We start from the raw sequence: 18,019 nt of genomic DNA, 5'->3' as shown, positions 1-18,019 counted from the left end.
ACAAGGCATGCATCATGTCTGCAGTATGATGATTCACACACTTACTCTGTAGAGAAGCATCTCAGGCTCCAACCTCAAAGAGAGGTGGGACGCTTCCTCAAGCGGAGATGTGATGTTTGTGTTGAGATTTAGACAAGCACAGTGGGTGACGGTGTGGGGTTCTGGTTCCCCTCTGCACTGCTAAATCTCGTGGGGTTAATTTTGTCACCCAATAGCTTATGACTAGATAGTAAGGATTATTTAATTATCAATCACATCTCTTGAGGACATGAAGAATAGCACATCGCTTTTGCTGCCAGTTTGAAAGTCCTGCATACTGACGTATTAACCCCATATTTTAAACTGACACAATTGTTTCAGTCCAAAATGGTATTTCCCTAATGACTAAGGCCTAGGTATTATTGCACTGCAGCAGACAAATGGGAGCAATATGGGTGAGAAAGCAAAGCTACCGGGTTTCCACTCATGTCACCCTGGTCCACAAAGCACAAATAATGGCAAATAATTACCTGTGTGGTTTAGGCAAAGCAGCACCAAGCCGAGTTAAAGCAAAGGCTGCACCTGTCTGCACCATCTGAAGGAAAAGGAGGACAACAGGAAGAAGCCACATGGCCCCGTGATGACCTGCCGTTGCCATCCTCCGAGCTCACTGCGCGTCTCCCATTGGTTTCTCTGCAGGGCTCTGGGGCAGCTGCTAAATGAGAAACGCTACAGTGCAAAGGTCATTAACTCACGAGAAAACAAAACCTCTAAGAGCAAAGCCTGGGCTCAATGTCAGCACGGGACAATGTTAAAACAGAAAAAAGCCACTATGCTGCAGCAATGCGACCCTGATAGCTTGCAGGTGCCTCAAGTCAGTGAAGCCCCTCTCTCTTTCATGGACAGCGTCGAGTTGGGTTTGCCACTGAGGCTGTGACACCGGTGTATTTGAGACTCCTCAGGAACAGGGGAGTCCATAAACCAAGGCAGGTTCTGCCTCAGCAGAATAACACGTGGTCGCGTGTTTAAACTTGGTTATGCTACCGAAACTCCAGATACCAGACTGCCACTTGGTGATTTCCTCTGCAGGACCATGGTCTACCACTATCTCCTTTCTCCCTGTCTGCTGCAGGTGGCTCTACATCTTCAGGAAATATGGACAAAGCCTCCCTAAAAGAGCTTTACTAACCAGGCAGCAAGGAGCTAGAGTAAGCGATCTGACTGTTGCCCATGCCCCAAGGAAGACAGAACAAGCGCCAGAGCTTTTTGCCTCCCGCAAGCTGGGCAGAAGCAGGAAAGCATCTCAGAAGTGAGGAGTAGCTCAGGGCACCAAATTTGCAGAGCTCAGTAAGCGTATTGCAAAGATGTTGCCTCCTAGCTCTGGTAGTGCCTTAGGAAGTATGGAAAGCACAGAGCTAATCAGAACAAGAGAGAACAAGGGGAAAATTCAGGCTTTTTTCTGGGCTAGGCCTATAAGGTATTGCACAAGGTTTTGGTCTTTTTTATTCCAAACCACTGTCGTTTGAAGTGCTTTAGGTAGGGGGAAATTGATTGTCATGCTGGTAGGTGAAGCCTTTGAAGGCAGTGGAGCTGGTAAGCAGGTACCCCGTACAGATTCAGCAGGCTGGATGAGGCCTCTGGGACACACAGAATCCAGTCTCCGTCAGAAGCACCAGGCCAGACCATACTTTCACAAATTCATCAATTTCCACCTTATTCTGGATGGATTTTTTTTTTTCCTAGCCTACACCACTCCATGGGGACAGTTGTTGACAGGTCCTTTTGGTCTGGGGCCGTGCCTATAGACGAGAATCCTGTCAGGTGAGTCACCTATGTCAGGGAGCAGTAAAGAGGAAGGAAAACCTTGCTTGTTATTACTGTGCTAGCGCAGGTCACAAATGCATGACCGTAACAGCGACCCTTTGCTTATGTTGCTCACCTGGAAGCACAGAAAACAGGGGCTGCCAAAACCTCCAGGATCACCCAGCCCAGCTCACTGAGCCAACAAGGGATCAAGTTTACCTCTATTATTCTTGGCATGTTGGCCAAGGCTCCAGCAAAGGATCCTTCTGGGAAATTGCTTCCAGCTGGACACCGCACCTGCAGAAGTGTGCTTTCCTGCTGTATGGTAGGGTACCGTAACGAAGGCCAGCTTGTCCACCTTCGTTCCCTAGGGCAGCCCCCATCGTGCTGCACGCCTGACAGCTAGTTACCTCTCCTGCTCTCAAAGGCTACCAATATCAGAGACTTCACTGCCCCCCAGACAAAATCTATTAGAGGGCTTTTCTAGTCACAGAGTTAGAAGATTTTCCTTGAGATCTTCGTTTCCGTGAAGATCTGATTAGTCCCTACATCTCTGCAGCAGCCTTGTGCACACGCGAAGGCTACAGCTATGTTTCTCCTCAGGCCTTCTCTATTTTAGTCTAAAGAAGCCTAATTTTTTCAAAGCCCAATGCCTCATGCACAAGAGTCTCTTGCCCAGATACATCATCTTGGACTAGGCCTGAGCAATGATGTCCTACGTTTTTATTATTCATATTAGTCCTTTCCAAAGCCTCAAAGTGATTGCACTCTTTACTTACCATCCTTCCTTTCTTCCCTTTCTTCTCAGGACTGGCTTTTCCTTGAAGGCTGAGGAAGCCCGAGCACTAGAGAGTAAGTTAGATCTTCTCCTTCCACCATCCTTGGTAAATGTCAGCTCTTGCCTAAACCAGCAGTGTTTGCTGTGAGGAGTTCTGGTATTTTAAAACCCACCAGTTTACACAGCAGCTGTGTGCTGTACCTCTTGCCTGGATTTTACAATCATCTGTTCAAATTTTGCTATGTGAAATTACCCCAAAACAATTAGTCTGCATTAAAAAGTGTGCTTTAATTCTTTCTTTTCTTGCAGGCCCTAGAGTTGGTTACGGGCTTTGGTAGGAGGCCAAGATGCCAGCAGATGTTTCACTCATGTCCTCTCAGCATGGCAGAGACACTGTTACAGAATGAGGAACGAATATAAAGCCCTTGAGCCTCAGGCACTATAGGCGCCATGGCACAGGATGAAAGGCTCTCTAGGAACCAGTTTCATTTGTAAAAGACAAATAAACTCCAATTGCAAAGCCCAAGGACAAAGTCTCTCATACTCTACAGAATAATGAGACTCCTAAGCACAGTCGTGTTGCATACAAACACGGACTTTCATCACCCTCTTGCATGCTCATCTGTTAAACCAGCTCTCTGCCTGCTCTCAAGGTGCTACTTGGCTTGACAAGGACATATATACACCACCAGCTAGTAAAACCCTGCTACTGCCACCACTGCCAGAGGGAGGTCCTCCCCTCAGCCACCACACCACCTTATATAGTCCAGTCTGAGTTTCACTTCAGTCCTCAGGCTTCACTGAAGTAGAAGCATGAGTACGTAAATAGGATTTAGGTAGCACCAAGGCCTGAGGCTGCCCCTTTGAAGAGGGATGTTTCACCCTGATGGAGCACAGGACAGGCTACCAGCAGGACAAGGGATTTGAACAGGAATCCAGTGGGCAGAAGCAGCCAGGGAACAAACATTGCTGAACAAACATTGAAGTAAGCCCACTGAGGGTTTATACAGGTGGAGGAGACCATCAAGCTGGGGTCACTGACCCGCAGTCCTTCCTGCCCGCATTTACTGCTGACTGCAGCAATACCTCGCTGCTGTGCGGAGTTGTATTTCTAGTTTTTCAACCTGGTTTGCTCACAGGACCTGCTACATGAAACGAGCCAGTACCAGCTCAAACCCTAAGAGCAGCACGTGTCTGGTGAAGTTCAGTGTACCTCAGGCAACAGGGGAGCATAACAGAGTGGAGGAGCGTTGGAAAGGCCATCAGGACGGTTAGGGACCTAGGGCACATGATGTACAGTAACAGGCTGAGGGGTCTGGGTTTGTTCAGCTACGGAGAGCTGGGGGATCTAACTGCAGTCTTCCACTGCCTAAATGGGGATTAAAGTAAAGACAGGGCCAACCATTTCCCAGAGGTACCCATAGAAAGAAGACGAGGCAGCAGTCAGAAGCTGCAACAAGGAAAATTCCAATTGGACATGAGAAATTTTAGCCATAAGAGTGCTAAAGCACAACAACAGGTTGCCCAGAGGCTAACAAAATCTCTGCCTCTGAAGTTTTTCAAAACTTGACTGCACCAGACCCTGCACAACCTGCTCTAACTTTGATGTTAGCCCTGCTTTGAGCATGGGGTTGGACCAGATCACTTTCATCTGTCCCTTCCATTGTAAATTTGTCCACGATTTCTGTAAGTAGGACTGAAGCTGAGGAGGTTTAAACAATAATATATGGAGGAACACTACTCCACATACAAAAAAACATCAGAGTGTGGAGCTTCTGCCTGGAAACCTTACAGCACAGATTATATCATAGTACCTGAACAGCGTATGTGTGGGAAATCACTGGTTGAGTTTGCTTCTTTCTAAGAAAATTAGTATCTTGGCATCTAACTTGCCATTTATGAACCTCTAGGCCAGGGAAAGTCTTTTAATTACCCCCCTCCATTCTCTACCTCCTCATCAGCCTTGACATAAGGTAGGTGAAATCTGTCACACGTATTTGTTTAGAGACATCCACTCTTTTTTCACTCTCAAATGAGATTTTGTCTTCATATATTTGTAAGTTGATGGAAGGGAATAAATAAATAAAAAAAAAGAACAAAAAAGAAAGAATGTTTTATTTCAAATGCTGGTGTACATCAGTATTGCACCTTACAGAAACACCTAGAATAAGTACACATGCAAGGAGCTTTCCGATCCGCAGCCATACACAATCCAGAACATGACACAGAAAACAGTGAACATGCATATATTCTTTTTCTGATGAGCAGAACAGAAGTGTTCAAATTAAACTAAAGTGAAGTACAATCCATATAAAGCAAAACCCCATTTTAATTAGCTGCTGTGACCTAAGCAGGCAATTTTGTGGAACATGCAGTTATTTAGCATCACATGTTGAATACTTACTTGTGTCTCAGCTTTTACCAAGCAAGCTTCCCTGCTCCCTTAATCTTCTAAATACATCTCCAGGGTAGAAGCTAAACAGCTCTAGTAATAACAGACTCCCTACTGAGCCAGCTGGCTGCAATATGAGGATTAACTGAAGTCCTGTCCTTCCCACTTTCATCATGATTAGTGGAGGCTCATATTACGTCCAGGAGCCTCTGGTGGAAGCACTTGGGCAAACAGACAGGAACCAAAATGGCAATATAAAAATAGCCAAACAAGCAAACAAAAGGCCCCACTGAGCAGCCATTTTGTTTGGGGAAAGCCCCTCATTGTACAAATTCAAAATAACATCAGCAGTCTGCATATACATGCTTAAAGCCAGGAATAAGACAAAAAGAAGCAGCACCATAACTTTAAGCAATCAGCTCTCAAACCAAGTTTAGCAGATGTGAATAAAGTTTCCATTACAGAAACTGCACCTTGTTAGCTAACAGAAGGATCAAGAGCCACACCACTACAAATTTTGTCTCATGACCATTTTTACCCATCGTAAGAACCTGGACAGTTTGGTATAGACACCATATTTGCCTTTCTTCGCGCATCCTTCTCCCCAGCTAACAATTCCAGTAACAAAATAAGTATCCTTATATTTGGTTACATGGGGGCCTCCACTGTCTCCTTGACAAGCATCTTTTTGCTCTGTTTCATATCCAGCACAGAACATGTTTTCTGTTATTGCAAAGTTAGTGGATTGCTTGCAAGTGCTCCTATCAACATAGGGGACTTCAAGCACTTTCAGTTTTTTGGATAGCCGTCCACCTTCAAATTCACGCCCAAAGCCACTAACCATCCCAGATCTTTGGTTCATCAGAACTTCATTAGCAAAGTCTGCTTCGGGAAGGCATGCTGCGATAACGTACTCAGAAAACGTTATAGGTTCCTTCAGCTTTATTAAGGCTATGTCATTATCGTAAGTCTCGGCAATGTATTTAGAGTGAACAAGTATTCTGTCCACGGTATGCATCGTTTCAGAGTGTTCTTTCTTTTCTCTGTCCACTTCACCTGTACAAGATTATTAAAAGGGTCATTGATATGGAGATAGTATAAGAAATTAAGAACAACCTTGATAAAGGAGGAGAGTAGTACACCCATTGCTAACACTTTGCCTAAACCTTTATACCATACAAGTAAACTGCAAAAATATACTGCAATATTTATTAGCAGCACCTGGATCAGTTTCAGTTCCGGGCTTTTGTCTATGGAGATTTTTGTACCAGTTTACATAAAGCCATAAACCGGTTCAGCTAAACTAATGCAACTTTGGGTGGAAGCTCTTACAAGAGCTTGAGCCTGGCTTATCTCAGGGAAGAGAAACTGGTCTGGATCAAGGCTATATTAGGGCAAATATAAAGTTGTGTTGATCTAGTATCTTGCCTCAGAAGTGAAGCAGTCATAATTTGAGTTTGTTTCTTCTTCCTCTAGTCAATGTGTCATAGCTTTCCTGGGTGTTCCTGCAGAAACAACTCTGTATGCTTCAGATGTGCCAGGAATGATAAGCTTTCTGAAGAAGCACTACTCTGATGAACACAATGCTAGCCCATGCTTCTAGAACATTTGTTCTTAATCACTTCCAACTAGCTGGCAAAGAAGAAAGGGATGCACCATTATCACCTTCCACATCAGCTGCCCCTGTTCTTACAAAGCAGGACTCCCACAATAACGAGAAATTATAAAAAGCAAAACAGCAACAACAAAGTAACAAACCATAAAAAATAAAGTATTATGAGTACATCTCACATGAGATTTAGAGCACAGAGGATTAGCCTGCAACATATGCTCAAACATCACAGGAGTAAAATAAATCATCACTTACCAACAACAACTTTGATTTCTTTAGATTGGTTCATGCAATGAGCTGCAGTAAGTATAAAATTTTCATTCAAAATAGTTCCACCACAAAACTCTTCCCCTTCCTCATTTAGCAGAACAGCCTGTGAAAGAAAAAAGTTAAGTGCAGAATTAAGAAGAACAGTTTAACGTCAATGAGCTATAACCAGGTAATTGATTTCTCTGCACACTACATGTATGCTTATTACTGCAACACGTACTACCCCGCAGGTCTCTCCTAATATTGCATTCACACACACATATGCTACGGATGGGCATGTACTGCTACAGAGTCTCAGTTGTTTTTAGGTGAAGTAGATGTTTGGTTTCCATGTTACCTCATGCACAGTGCTCAGTAACATCTTTTAGTAACAAGACACTGACTGAGCAGGGAGAGTACAGCCCCCAAATCACCCCATCCCTTGGGCTTACTACCCGAAAGAATTCCTGTCCAAGTTCTGTTCCCGTTTGACCCCCCCTTAGTGTCCCGAATACAGGAAACTCATTTTGGCTGGTCCAAACTCAAGAGGAAAACTTAGATATGACAGCGTACTTGTGAGGCAAATGCATGCTTTATCTGACATGCTCTCAGGTATACTACCTAAATGGACCGCTATCAGGCAGAACGGGAATATAAACTGCAAAAATGACACTGGTAGGCCGGCATGACTCAAACGCCCTCTCTGGTGACAGGTTAAGCAGCACCATCTAAAATTGCACAAATCCTTTCATTTTGAAATTTATGGCTGCAGTTTGCAGAACAGCACATCTAAGTGCCTAGGGTCACGCAACTCAGCTACCTCCAGCTACAAACGGCGTACTCCACGGGTAACATTCAGAAGGCAACCAGATTAAACGAACAATCGCACACCTTCCCTCAGAAACACGTTCCGCTTACACGCAGAGCACAAACACCAGACTTACCTGCCATGGACATTCACCAAGAAGACACTCATCACCACCTACTATCCTGGTATCGACATACTGATTCTTGCCACTCGTCTCATTGCGAGGAGGGGGGGTTGGGCTTTCTGTGGTAGTCACAATGTCCTCCTCCAAACTTGTTGCATTTGTAGGAGGGACATCTTGATCACTAGTTACGTTGCTATTATTGGCGGGTAAAATAACCGACCTTTTTTTTCTTTTCACAAAAACTTTTCCACAAGGATACTTTACTGTAAAGACAAGAACGTTAAAATTAGAGAAGGACAGAAACACCAGCACAAGAGGAAACTCCTTGACAACACCATCTCACAATACATCAGTTAATGCAGCTGTCCTGTTTTCAGAACACTAGCAAAACCCTGGCAGATGCAACAAAGGAGGAAGACCAGATGGTTTGAAAAATGAAAATCATTTTGTAATCCTAAAACTTGTCCATAGGTTCAGTCTCCGGACAGTGTTTTCAAAGTATGTAAAATTTAAAACATCATCTTCAATTGTTTACATTGCTATATTCATGCAGTTGCTCTTACTAAAACCATCTTAATTAGGAAACTAAGTGTTTTATTTTAGGAATAATATGGCTCATGACAGCAATTTCTTATTAGTTACAAAGGATATAAAAATCAACATCATCAGTATATGGTTGACTTATCCCTCCCGCCAGTTTTCTTGAAATTCAACAAAAATGCACAAATGTAAATAGCATCAATCGTAATTATTTAATGTCATCAGTTACTATTTGATTAGGTTAACTGAAATCTAAAGTAGAAAAGTTTTGGCAAGCTGCTATTTTATATGGAGTGTAAGTTTTTAAGTAAATGAGATATAACTCCAATCGCTTTTCTCCTGTGAACAGCAGAGTTTAGTCAGGTAATGCTGTGAGAGGCACCCTGCAAAGGGTTCCAAATCAGCCAGATTTTGATAAGTCCATCACATCACCTCACACATGGAAGGCTTTGGAAATACAAATCAGTTGGCCTCAGTGTTAAATCTATGTCATGTAGAATACTGATGGTTCAAAAGACATTCTTTAACTGTGAAACAGGTCTCACCACCATTAGTGGTGAGCTATTAGTTTATTACGTGGCTTCATACCTGATGAAACACAGTGTTTGCCATCCTCTGCTAGAACATACCCTTTTGCACAAGAACACAAAACATCCTTCTGTACGCTTTTTTTGATGCTGCAGAACTGCTCGCAGTCACCATTGTTTATTTTGCAGTACTTTGGTATGACTATAAGAGAGATAAGTTTGGAGAAAAACTGTAAATAAACAGTGACTTCACAGGAGATCTTGAAGTTTACCAAATTAAACCGCACTCTTTAAACAGCACTCCACCTGTAAAACACCTGAAGCACATCTTAGTAACAACACCAGTGGCTAACAAAGCAGTCGCATGCACCGCATGAAACATGCTTGCCAAGTCTAAGTGGGCCCAGTGGCCACGTCATGGCGAGCTTAAAAACGCAGAGACAAAAGGACAGTGGAAGAACGGATAAAACACCATCAGAGAAGTCAGATATTGGTAAATCCACACACAATTCCTCCCTCCTGCCTTAAAAAACTCGACTCCTCATCACTGCCCTCAGTCCTGTGTCTGAACTTCACTTTCACACCTGTTTACTCTGGGTTCACCACTCTTACTTCTGGGCTACTGATACATGCCCCAATGACATCATTAGGGTAGTAGCTGTATGTCACAGAAGTGAGACTCAGGAAGGATTTATATGCAAAAAATGATTCCTTGCAAGGCTGAGGAGTCTGCATTGTCTACAGAAGTCTGCTTTCTTTGGTTCTTCACTGCTGTGAGCTGAGCAGGGAGGCTGTACTTCTGTACTTGGAGTAAAGGCTCTTTGATATCAGTTACAAGAATCCTATGCTTCTTAGTTGTATCATCATGTTTTGGGGATTCAAGCTCATGTAAAGAGGCACTATCATAATTAAGAGGGCTTTCTTTGGAGTAAGTTAACTTCAGAGCATTCACGGTTGGACAGGGCTCTGAGCAACCTGATCTAGATGAAGATGTCCCTGCTCATTGCAGGGAGGGTGGACTAGATGACCTTTAAAGGTCTTTTCCAACCCAAACAATTCTAGGATTCTAACACTACCCAGCTGTAGAGCGACCAGGGCTTTGTGTTTCTGGCACTGTCCTCCAACTCATTGTTGACTGCCATCCTATTCTATGCATTTTTCCAAGAGGCAAATAATGCTCCTTAAGAAAGAGTTAACTCTCTATGTTTCAGCTCCCTGGGAAGTTCACTGCCACAGTTCTCTAAAGCAGAAACCTACCAAATTCACAGTTCTTGCCTTGATAACCATCCAAGCATGAGCAAGTGTAAGAACCAATTCCATCTTTACAATGTCCACCATAGTGACAAGGATTTGAGCTGCACTGGTCCCCATCTACAAAAACAAACCAAAAAAACAAATTATTGTAAGAGCGCAAGCATTTTCAGTGAACTCTGAAGGGGTATTAGTGTAATAAGCAATCTTTCATCTTTCCTTTTAAAAAGTATGCCCTGTGAGTTGCCACATTCCAGATGGAACAAGGAGTATAAATGCAATCATTCCATATCAGCGATGATTCATATACATATCCTCAGTTTTGCAATCTGTTTTTGGTGGCTACCGTATGACAGCACATACGCAAGCCTTTTTTTGTAGGAAGATAAAGTAATACTTCATGGTCAGAGTAAATACATCATTTACAGTGAAGGCTGTAAAAGCAGAAAGGACATTTCTACACTGCAACTGCTGTCTGAAGCTATGAACCTTTTGGCCTCCTGCATTTCCCTACAATTTCCACATAATAATGACAACTCAACTTTTATTTCTTTAAAGGTCATCTCATCCCTTGTGCATGCCTTATGCCTGCAGTGCTGTTCATTTAAAGGAACAGACACCAGCATATTAATCAGAAGATTAAAAAAACCGCAAAAAAAATGCTTTAAAAGCCCTGCTAAATCCATCTGTGCAGGCCAAATTCCTGCTTTGTGCTGTTTACAGTACCAAAATTGTCCCATTGTATCCACTGAGGTATGAGCTTGAGCTTCAAAAAATTAGCTCTTACTTCACGCTCCCCACATCTATGCTGGGATCTCCCACATTTGAAAGGTAGTTCTGCAGCCTTTCTTTCTTTCCGTGACCTGGGCAAAACTGGCTGACCTGACTCCAGGGCCCCAACCACATGTACCTCATAAACTCAGCTACACGTAGGACGGTGAGGCTGCACTGCGTTTGGAGACGTGTTCCACGTAGCAGCCCTTTCTCCCACCCCCGCAAAAGTATCTCGCTCCTGCACTGATGCTCATGGCCACGGTCTCTCCCACCTAGGAACCTGCTGTAACAAATGCATTCCCCCACCACATGACCTTGCTGGGCTCTTCTGCACTGGTCGATAAGAAAAGCAGGATATCCGGAGAAGTGGCACTTGCTTAATAATAACTTGTTGCTTTAGATACACACTCTTCAAATTTCTGTGTTTACTACCTGTTCTGCCCCTATTTGGAGCAGCTGGAAGAACGGCAACGCCCACAGAGAAGACAAGATGCAAGAAGCTGCTCATCCTAAGGATGCAGCTTGCCACCTGCATGGCGGCTCTGGCCTGTGACCTCATCTGCTGCAGCCTTACCCGTCACAGGGAACATCTGCCGGGCTTTATGTACTGCCCCCATGCCCCAACACCCCTTCTGTACCCGCACTGGCCAAAACCAACAGCGCTCCAAATCCTGCGTCTGTGTGGTCCACCACAGAGGCACTGAAGACTGATGCCCATCCTCAACAGAGGGAAGGCAAGACCACCTTTTACCAAAAGAAAGACAGACTCGAGGCCTGCAGCACAGCTCCTGGTTTCTGCCTCCTCTGCAGTGCCAGAGCACTCTGTTCTGTAGTGGTCTTAGCTAAGCAGCCATCCTACTGTTAGAAACCCTGCTTCTTTAGTTTTTTCCTACACTGTAGTTGCCGCTGTGGTAATGAGTTCTATATCTATATTGCACAAAAGCATTGCAGAATCCCCTACTAAAAAAGGAAGCAAGAATGAATTGTTCTAGTAACTTGGCTGAGGGTAGCTGTGTTTTTCAATACTTCTGAACACCAATAAAGCATGCGTGGACTGTGGTTTAAAATGTATGAAATTGGCATTTCTGCTAAGAGCACTGGCACTGATGTTCCGCTGCTTGTATTCTCATGAGAAAATGGTTTCAAATTTTCCACTCCTGTTCACTGCAACACTGACGCAGGCTTTGCTTGAAATTTCAGCCTGTAGGTTGCAGAGATCATCCCCTGCTTAGAGGATTGTGAAAGCCTGCATCTTCTTCGTGGCAACTGTCTTCAATTTTCTGCAGACTCCAAAAGACAAAGCTGAGCTGTCTTTGGTCAACATTTTTGAGGTACTGTTTCTAACACGCAAGCTAGACACATGCTTTCAGGAGAACACGTTAACGAACACTAATACATTAGAAATCTGTCCCTGCATAGTGATTACAAACACTAGAACCCTAATAAATACAACTCAGATCTTCAGAAAAAAACAGAAAAGACTGATGGGTAGTATCTGCTAATCTACTGGCATGTCTTCCTTGAATGCCAAACAGTTCTGCAGAAAACATATCCCACAAAACGCCCTACAATACAGGAATCAACAAGACTCTGGCATGGAAGGTGACATGAAACTGGCAAGCGACTGTGCGATACAGTTGGCTATGGCATTTAAGTGCCATCCTCACCTATGACCCTCTGCATCTTGAATTCCCCCATTCAGGGCTGCCCCTCTGGAGGACAACTGACCAGCAGAGTCATACACCCAGTTTCTGCCTCTCACGGTCCTCTGCGTGCAAAGGGCACTATTCTTTTTCTGAGGGGACAAAGATCATCCCAGCAATTGGAGGCAGCTGAACCTTGCCTTCAAATGAAGCGACTGGGTTCAAGCAACAGCAAGGCAGTAAATCAGATTCCTTCTTCAAAGGAAACACAAAGTGAGGGTGTCCCACAGTGAAAAGGGAGGAAGCGAGGGAGCAGGAAGTGGTTACTTAAGAGGTGCATCCTTTTTAACCTTGCAATAAGGAAGCTTAATTCTCTAAACAAATGCGGAGTGTTTCTTACCTACATAGATGTTCCAGAATTCCTCCTACAGGTAGGTGTGGGAAAAGGGGAATAAAAGGAGACAAAAAGAGTTACATGAGAATTACTGAATTCTTCAGAAGAATATTAGAGCTTTCATACAGAGGATACTTGCAGCTAACAATTTTTAAAATAAATATTTAAGTTACAAGCACATACAGTGCCTTGCAGCCTGCTATTACCATTTAATAAATTAAAACCATATGATCCATCATAGTGCCCAGGTCTACAGAAACAAGTCTCATGCATTTTTCAGAAATATCTAAAACTGCTTAAAGATTTCCTAATGTGACTGACTCAGCATAAGGCACTTGATTTCTTGCAAAAGTGTATCTTTCCATCCATTTTGACTGAATTTATTTACATTCCTGTAATGCCAAATTCTCAGTCCCCATCCCCCCTGCCCCGTAGCCCCATCAATCAGGACCTCAGAAATCCTGAGATTTAAAAATACTTTGTCCTATTTGTGTTCTTCTTTCCCTCTGCGCTGAGGACTCCAGGCATGCTGTCTGTCCAAGACAGTCCTTTTCAATGACAGCTGGTCACCAGGCAGAACAGGCTGTGCTGGTTCTGCTATAGATCAGCCAACCTTTACGCTCTGAAGTACCGTGGTGATGCACCCATGACTCCCCACCCAGGCCATCTCAGGGCCACTCCAAGAACATTCTGGCCATCAAGTAATGCTAAAGTGAAATCAGTCTGGCCTTAACTCCAGTTTCAGGGCTGTTCTTAACAGCCACATAGCTACAGCCAATGTTCCCAATTCCCCTCCACCACCAAGCCACTTCAAGTTTTCAAATATCACCTTTTCTACTCACCCCAGTCCCCATAGTTGCCCCATCTCTTTAACTCTCCCTTGAGCTTGGGAACAGATGGCATTTCCGTCTAAAGTTAAGCAGCCATCAGAGTAGGGAAGGTGACACAAGGGTCACATATACAAACTTCATTCCATGTGGGCAATTTAACATTACAGCATATGAGAACTGTCCACGGTATACATTCTGTCAATTCAGCCACCGAAAAAGAGAGCTACAAAGTGATAAGCACTGCAAAGCTGCTTGAGGTAAGTTCAGCAAAATTCTCCCATGAAGTTCCATGTCAGCATTTACCTTCTCAGCCTTCCCGTGGACTCTCCACCTAAGAACTCTTGAACATAGTCATGACACTCAGCTATGCCACCCAGATAGGGTGGACGTATTTCTAACACGGGTAGTATCAAATCATTTAAAGGTCAAATACCTCACAATGGCAATTAAACAGATCAGAACAGGTAAAAGAACGGAGGCTTTAACATGGGCTGGCCTTGCAAGACCTAAATTAAGACTGTTATTGTATGTTTATGCCTTAGCAATTCCAGCCACAGTCAAAACCACTATTTATTCTTTGTGTTAAATGACTGAGAGCAACTTGTAAGTTCTGATGCCCAGCTCAAAAGACCTTAATACTATTTCATAAATGTGAAATATATAGATCTATGTTTCATATTAGTTCATCCTTACAGTTTTCTCCCGGTCTTCAAAGGCTTCTCTTGCTTCTTCTTTTGAGCAGCGCTCCTCATTGCATTCTCTTTCTATATTCCCTTTCCTCATTTCCTCCAAAAAAGAGTTAGCACGCTTCGTTCTTTCCAAGAACTTGTCGGCATTTTCTTTCTTGATGAATACTAGACAATAGAGAAAATGATACAGGTGGCAAGTAACATTTGGTGGTGGTAAAGAGCCATTAGAAATAAGAGAAGTGGAAACAAAACCAAAACAGACCTTCTCGCCACTCTACCCGTCAGCAACATCACCTGTGAGGTCAGTCCTCACAGACTGATACATCTCGGGATCTCCCCTCTGAGTCTCTCTCTGAGAATCACTGACTCCAGGACAAGCTGTAGGTGCCAAAAATTCTCTCCTACTGTTTTTAGTCTTGAAAATAAGAACACTCAGGTTGCCACTGAGGGCTTATGCTCCTGCTGAAGACTCCAGCCTTAATCAGAATGACTTTCCCTGAAGGCCAGGGAGACTGCATTCCTTGATTTGGTTTTCAAGCCGACAACCAGGCAACACCGCCAGCTGCTCCAGGGGCTCGTGGTGCAGAAACTAAATGCCACACGAACTCAAGATGCAGTAACGTATCTACTGACAGGTGGGAAAAGATGTTTCACAGTCCAGCCCATGTATGAGCTCTACTGTCTTTCACCACTCCAAATCCCACTGTGCAACCCTGGGGTCTTCCTTCCCTCTTAACAACACTTGCCAATTGCCTGTAGAGATGTTCCTGCCTTACTGATATGTGTGCAGGTAGAGCTAAGGTAGAGCATTGTTAAGATTTAATGAAGAGCAGAAGTTAAACGAATGTCAGCTTTAGCAGGAAAGTACAGCCTGAGCTCAGTTTGCTGGGTTGTTTTCTTTTATAAAAGCTTGGTGTCACAGAAGCATGAGACCTGCTGCCTTCAAGTCCAAGATGCAGGTAGCTGTTGATTTAAACTGAAGGATCAGAGGCATTAAACTCAGCTCAGCCACTTGGCTGTGTGACCAATAGCGTTACTCTCCAGTGACTTGTGCACACATTACCAGATAGGTAAAACGGAAACAACGCTGGAGTAAACAAATTGCCAGTTACCCTGTAAAAAGCATACACTCTAGGAAAGTTTGCAGAGTCTGGAAGCTGGCATTTAATTATGTTCTGAAAACCTGGAATTTAAAGAGAAAAAACACTTTCCAATCACAGACTGGAGTGTGGAAGACAGTGCTACAAGATGGGACTTCAAGGCCAACGGCTCACACTCAGTGGGCAGCTTGCACATACCTTCTGGAGCGTTCTTCATACAGCTCAATTGGGCAATAAATAAACCAGCTGATAGTAATCATATACTCTAATATCCTCTAAGCAAACACAGTGGGGGCTTACTCTGCTTTCACTGAAATTGGTGTATATCAGCAACAGGGAGCCAAATTCTGCCAGTGCTATTTACATTAATAGATCCCATAGAGCCCACGAGAGCTCTAGAGCCCTGCTTATTCTGAAAGGCTCCTCGCAAGGAAGGCGTACAGAAAGTGCTTGTAACTTCTAGCTCAGCAACTGTTAGTTCATTCACCCACTATCCTATTTGCTCTGAAATCCCTCTCTGCAGCGACAGGAAAGTGACAGGACGCAGCCGGTGGGCTTATCGCCTCTATATTCCTTTGCCTCCACATCACCCGTGTAAGAGGATGTTTTTGTAAACTTGAACTAGCCGCTTAGTCTTCGGAGGCTGGTCGTTCTCTTTCCCAAGCTTTCCATCATGCTCCCTTCTCCGGAGACATCAAGGAGCAACAGACGTTGGTCAACTGAAGTAGGACGTTCCAGAAACGCACAGAGGACCTGATTTTAAAGCCTAAGCAGGCTGACTCAACGAGGGAAGAGTTAACGACTTTTGAAAAGCCACTGGCCGATGCTGCTCTGGACTTTGGTGTTGACCCTAGCGGCACAAACAGCGGGAGGGGACGTGCTCCCCCTCTGCACCCCAGCCCCTCCACGGCCAAGTGCACCCAACCGAGCCCCGTCCAGCCTTCCCCTCCCGGGCAGGAGCACCACGGGGAGGGCCAGCAACCCCATTTCATGGCGGGGGGGGGGAACGGGAAGGCGCAGCAGAAAGCCCAGGCGAGGCGGCAGCGGGACACGGCGCCCCTGGGGCTCAAGCACCCCGAGGTGCCCGCCGGCAGCTCCCTGCCCCCGAGAGGGAGCTCGCCCGCCTTTCGGCGGGGCGCGGCACAGGTGCAGACGAGCTCCCTGCCCGCTGGCAAACCGAGCCCCCCCCGGGGCAGACGAGCCCCGGGGCGCCCGCTGCCGGCCCCCGCCGCTCCCGAAGGGCCGCGGCTGCCGGCGGGGGCAGGGGCCGGCAGGGCCCCCTCGCTGGGCGGGGAGCGGAGGGCTGTCCCCCTCGGGCACCGAGGGCTGCCACCCCCGGCCCGCACCGCCTCCCGCGTTCCCCCGGCAGCCCCCGAAGGCTGTGAGGAGGGGGACCCCCCCCAAAAAAAAAAAAAAAAAAAAAGGAAAAGGTGCCGCCTTACCGCCTCCTTCAGCCCGGAGCTCGCCCGCCAGCACCGCGCAGAGCAGGAGGAGCAGCAGGCGCCCGGCCATGGTGGCGCGGAGCCCCCCGCTGCTGCCGGCCCTGCGGGGCCGCGCCGCCGCCGTACGGCGGGACGGGACGGACAGACGGACGGACGGGACGGGAGCCGAAGCCTTCACCCCCCAGGGCGGGCAGAGACTGAAGCGGCGTTGCTTCACCCTGCCCAGAAATAGCGGAAGCGGCGGGGAAGGGGGAAAGCCGCCGCGGGATCTCTCAGCCGGGGGCAGCCCGATGATGAGGCTCTTCTTCTCTCTCTCTTTTTTTTTTTAAACCCAAGGAAGCCGGCTTTTTTTTTTTTTTTTTTTTCCTTTTTTTTTTTTTTTTAATTGTACCTGTTACTTGCGGGGGAGGGGAAGTGAATCGTCACTGTAATAAGCAGGCGCCGGCCCGGCCCGGCGCTGGCAGGTGTGAGGCCCAGCCGGGGCGAAGCCGGGTTCCCGCCCCAAAACACCCGCCGCCCTTGGCAGCTCCCTTTCCCACATCCCGGCACCGTAACCTGCTGGCTCCCCGCTTTCGACACCCAGGGCCCGGTGACCTTGGCCTGGCGCCTGCCCCGAGCTGGCCTCCATCTCCCCTTTTTTGGGGGGTTCCCCTGGGTTGGGCCCGGTGAGGTCTCTGCGCTGCGGAGGCCAGGTCTTGGGGGCTTCCAGAGCCTGCCGTCGGGTCTCCTCCATCTTCTCCCCTTGTTTAAACAGGCTGTTACGTTAAAAATAGGCCTAAACCCCAGCTTTGTTCTGAAAAAAGTCACTCTGTGCGGCCACTAGTACCGGTTGTTTTCTTTCAGCATTTTACCCCTTTTCTGCAAGATTATGATTTGTTCATAAATGTCAATATTTACACTGGAATGTTACAGAGAAGAAATCATCCTATGGAGCGTGGAAAACCCAAAGCTGTTGTAGCTTGAGGGTGTCTGGAGGGATGATTTTGCAATGCTGAGCGCCTCATCGCAATGAAAATGAGGTTTTATTCGCTGGTCGCTGCTCCTGGGCGCCGTCCGCCCTGGGAATAGATTGTGCTGGCTTATA

At 45.8% G+C, this 18,019-nt stretch overlaps 1 protein-coding gene across 1 annotated transcript; it reads right to left on the bottom strand.

Moving 5' to 3' along the window:
• Positions 1-4,746: 4,746 nt before the first annotated feature.
• F10 (coagulation factor X) lies at positions 4,747-17,128 on the bottom strand. Its single transcript, XM_082337838.1, has 8 exons — positions 16,936-17,128; positions 14,398-14,558; positions 12,881-12,905; positions 10,070-10,183; positions 8,874-9,014; positions 7,758-8,008; positions 6,820-6,937; positions 4,747-6,008 (listed from the first exon to the last, which is right to left on the bottom strand). The coding sequence occupies exons 1-8, from the start codon at positions 17,003-17,005 to the stop codon at positions 5,461-5,463; spliced, it is 1,428 nt and encodes a 475-aa protein (XP_082193964.1). The 5' UTR covers positions 17,006-17,128; the 3' UTR covers positions 4,747-5,460.
• Positions 17,129-18,019: the final 891 nt, after the last annotated feature.

Source organism: Platalea leucorodia (assembly GCF_965183815.1).
Source record: "Platalea leucorodia genome assembly, chromosome: 2".
NCBI lineage: Eukaryota > Metazoa > Chordata > Aves > Pelecaniformes > Threskiornithidae > Platalea > Platalea leucorodia.
Note: the sequence above shows the minus strand (reverse complement) of the source record. Positions and strands in the feature narration are given on the sequence as shown.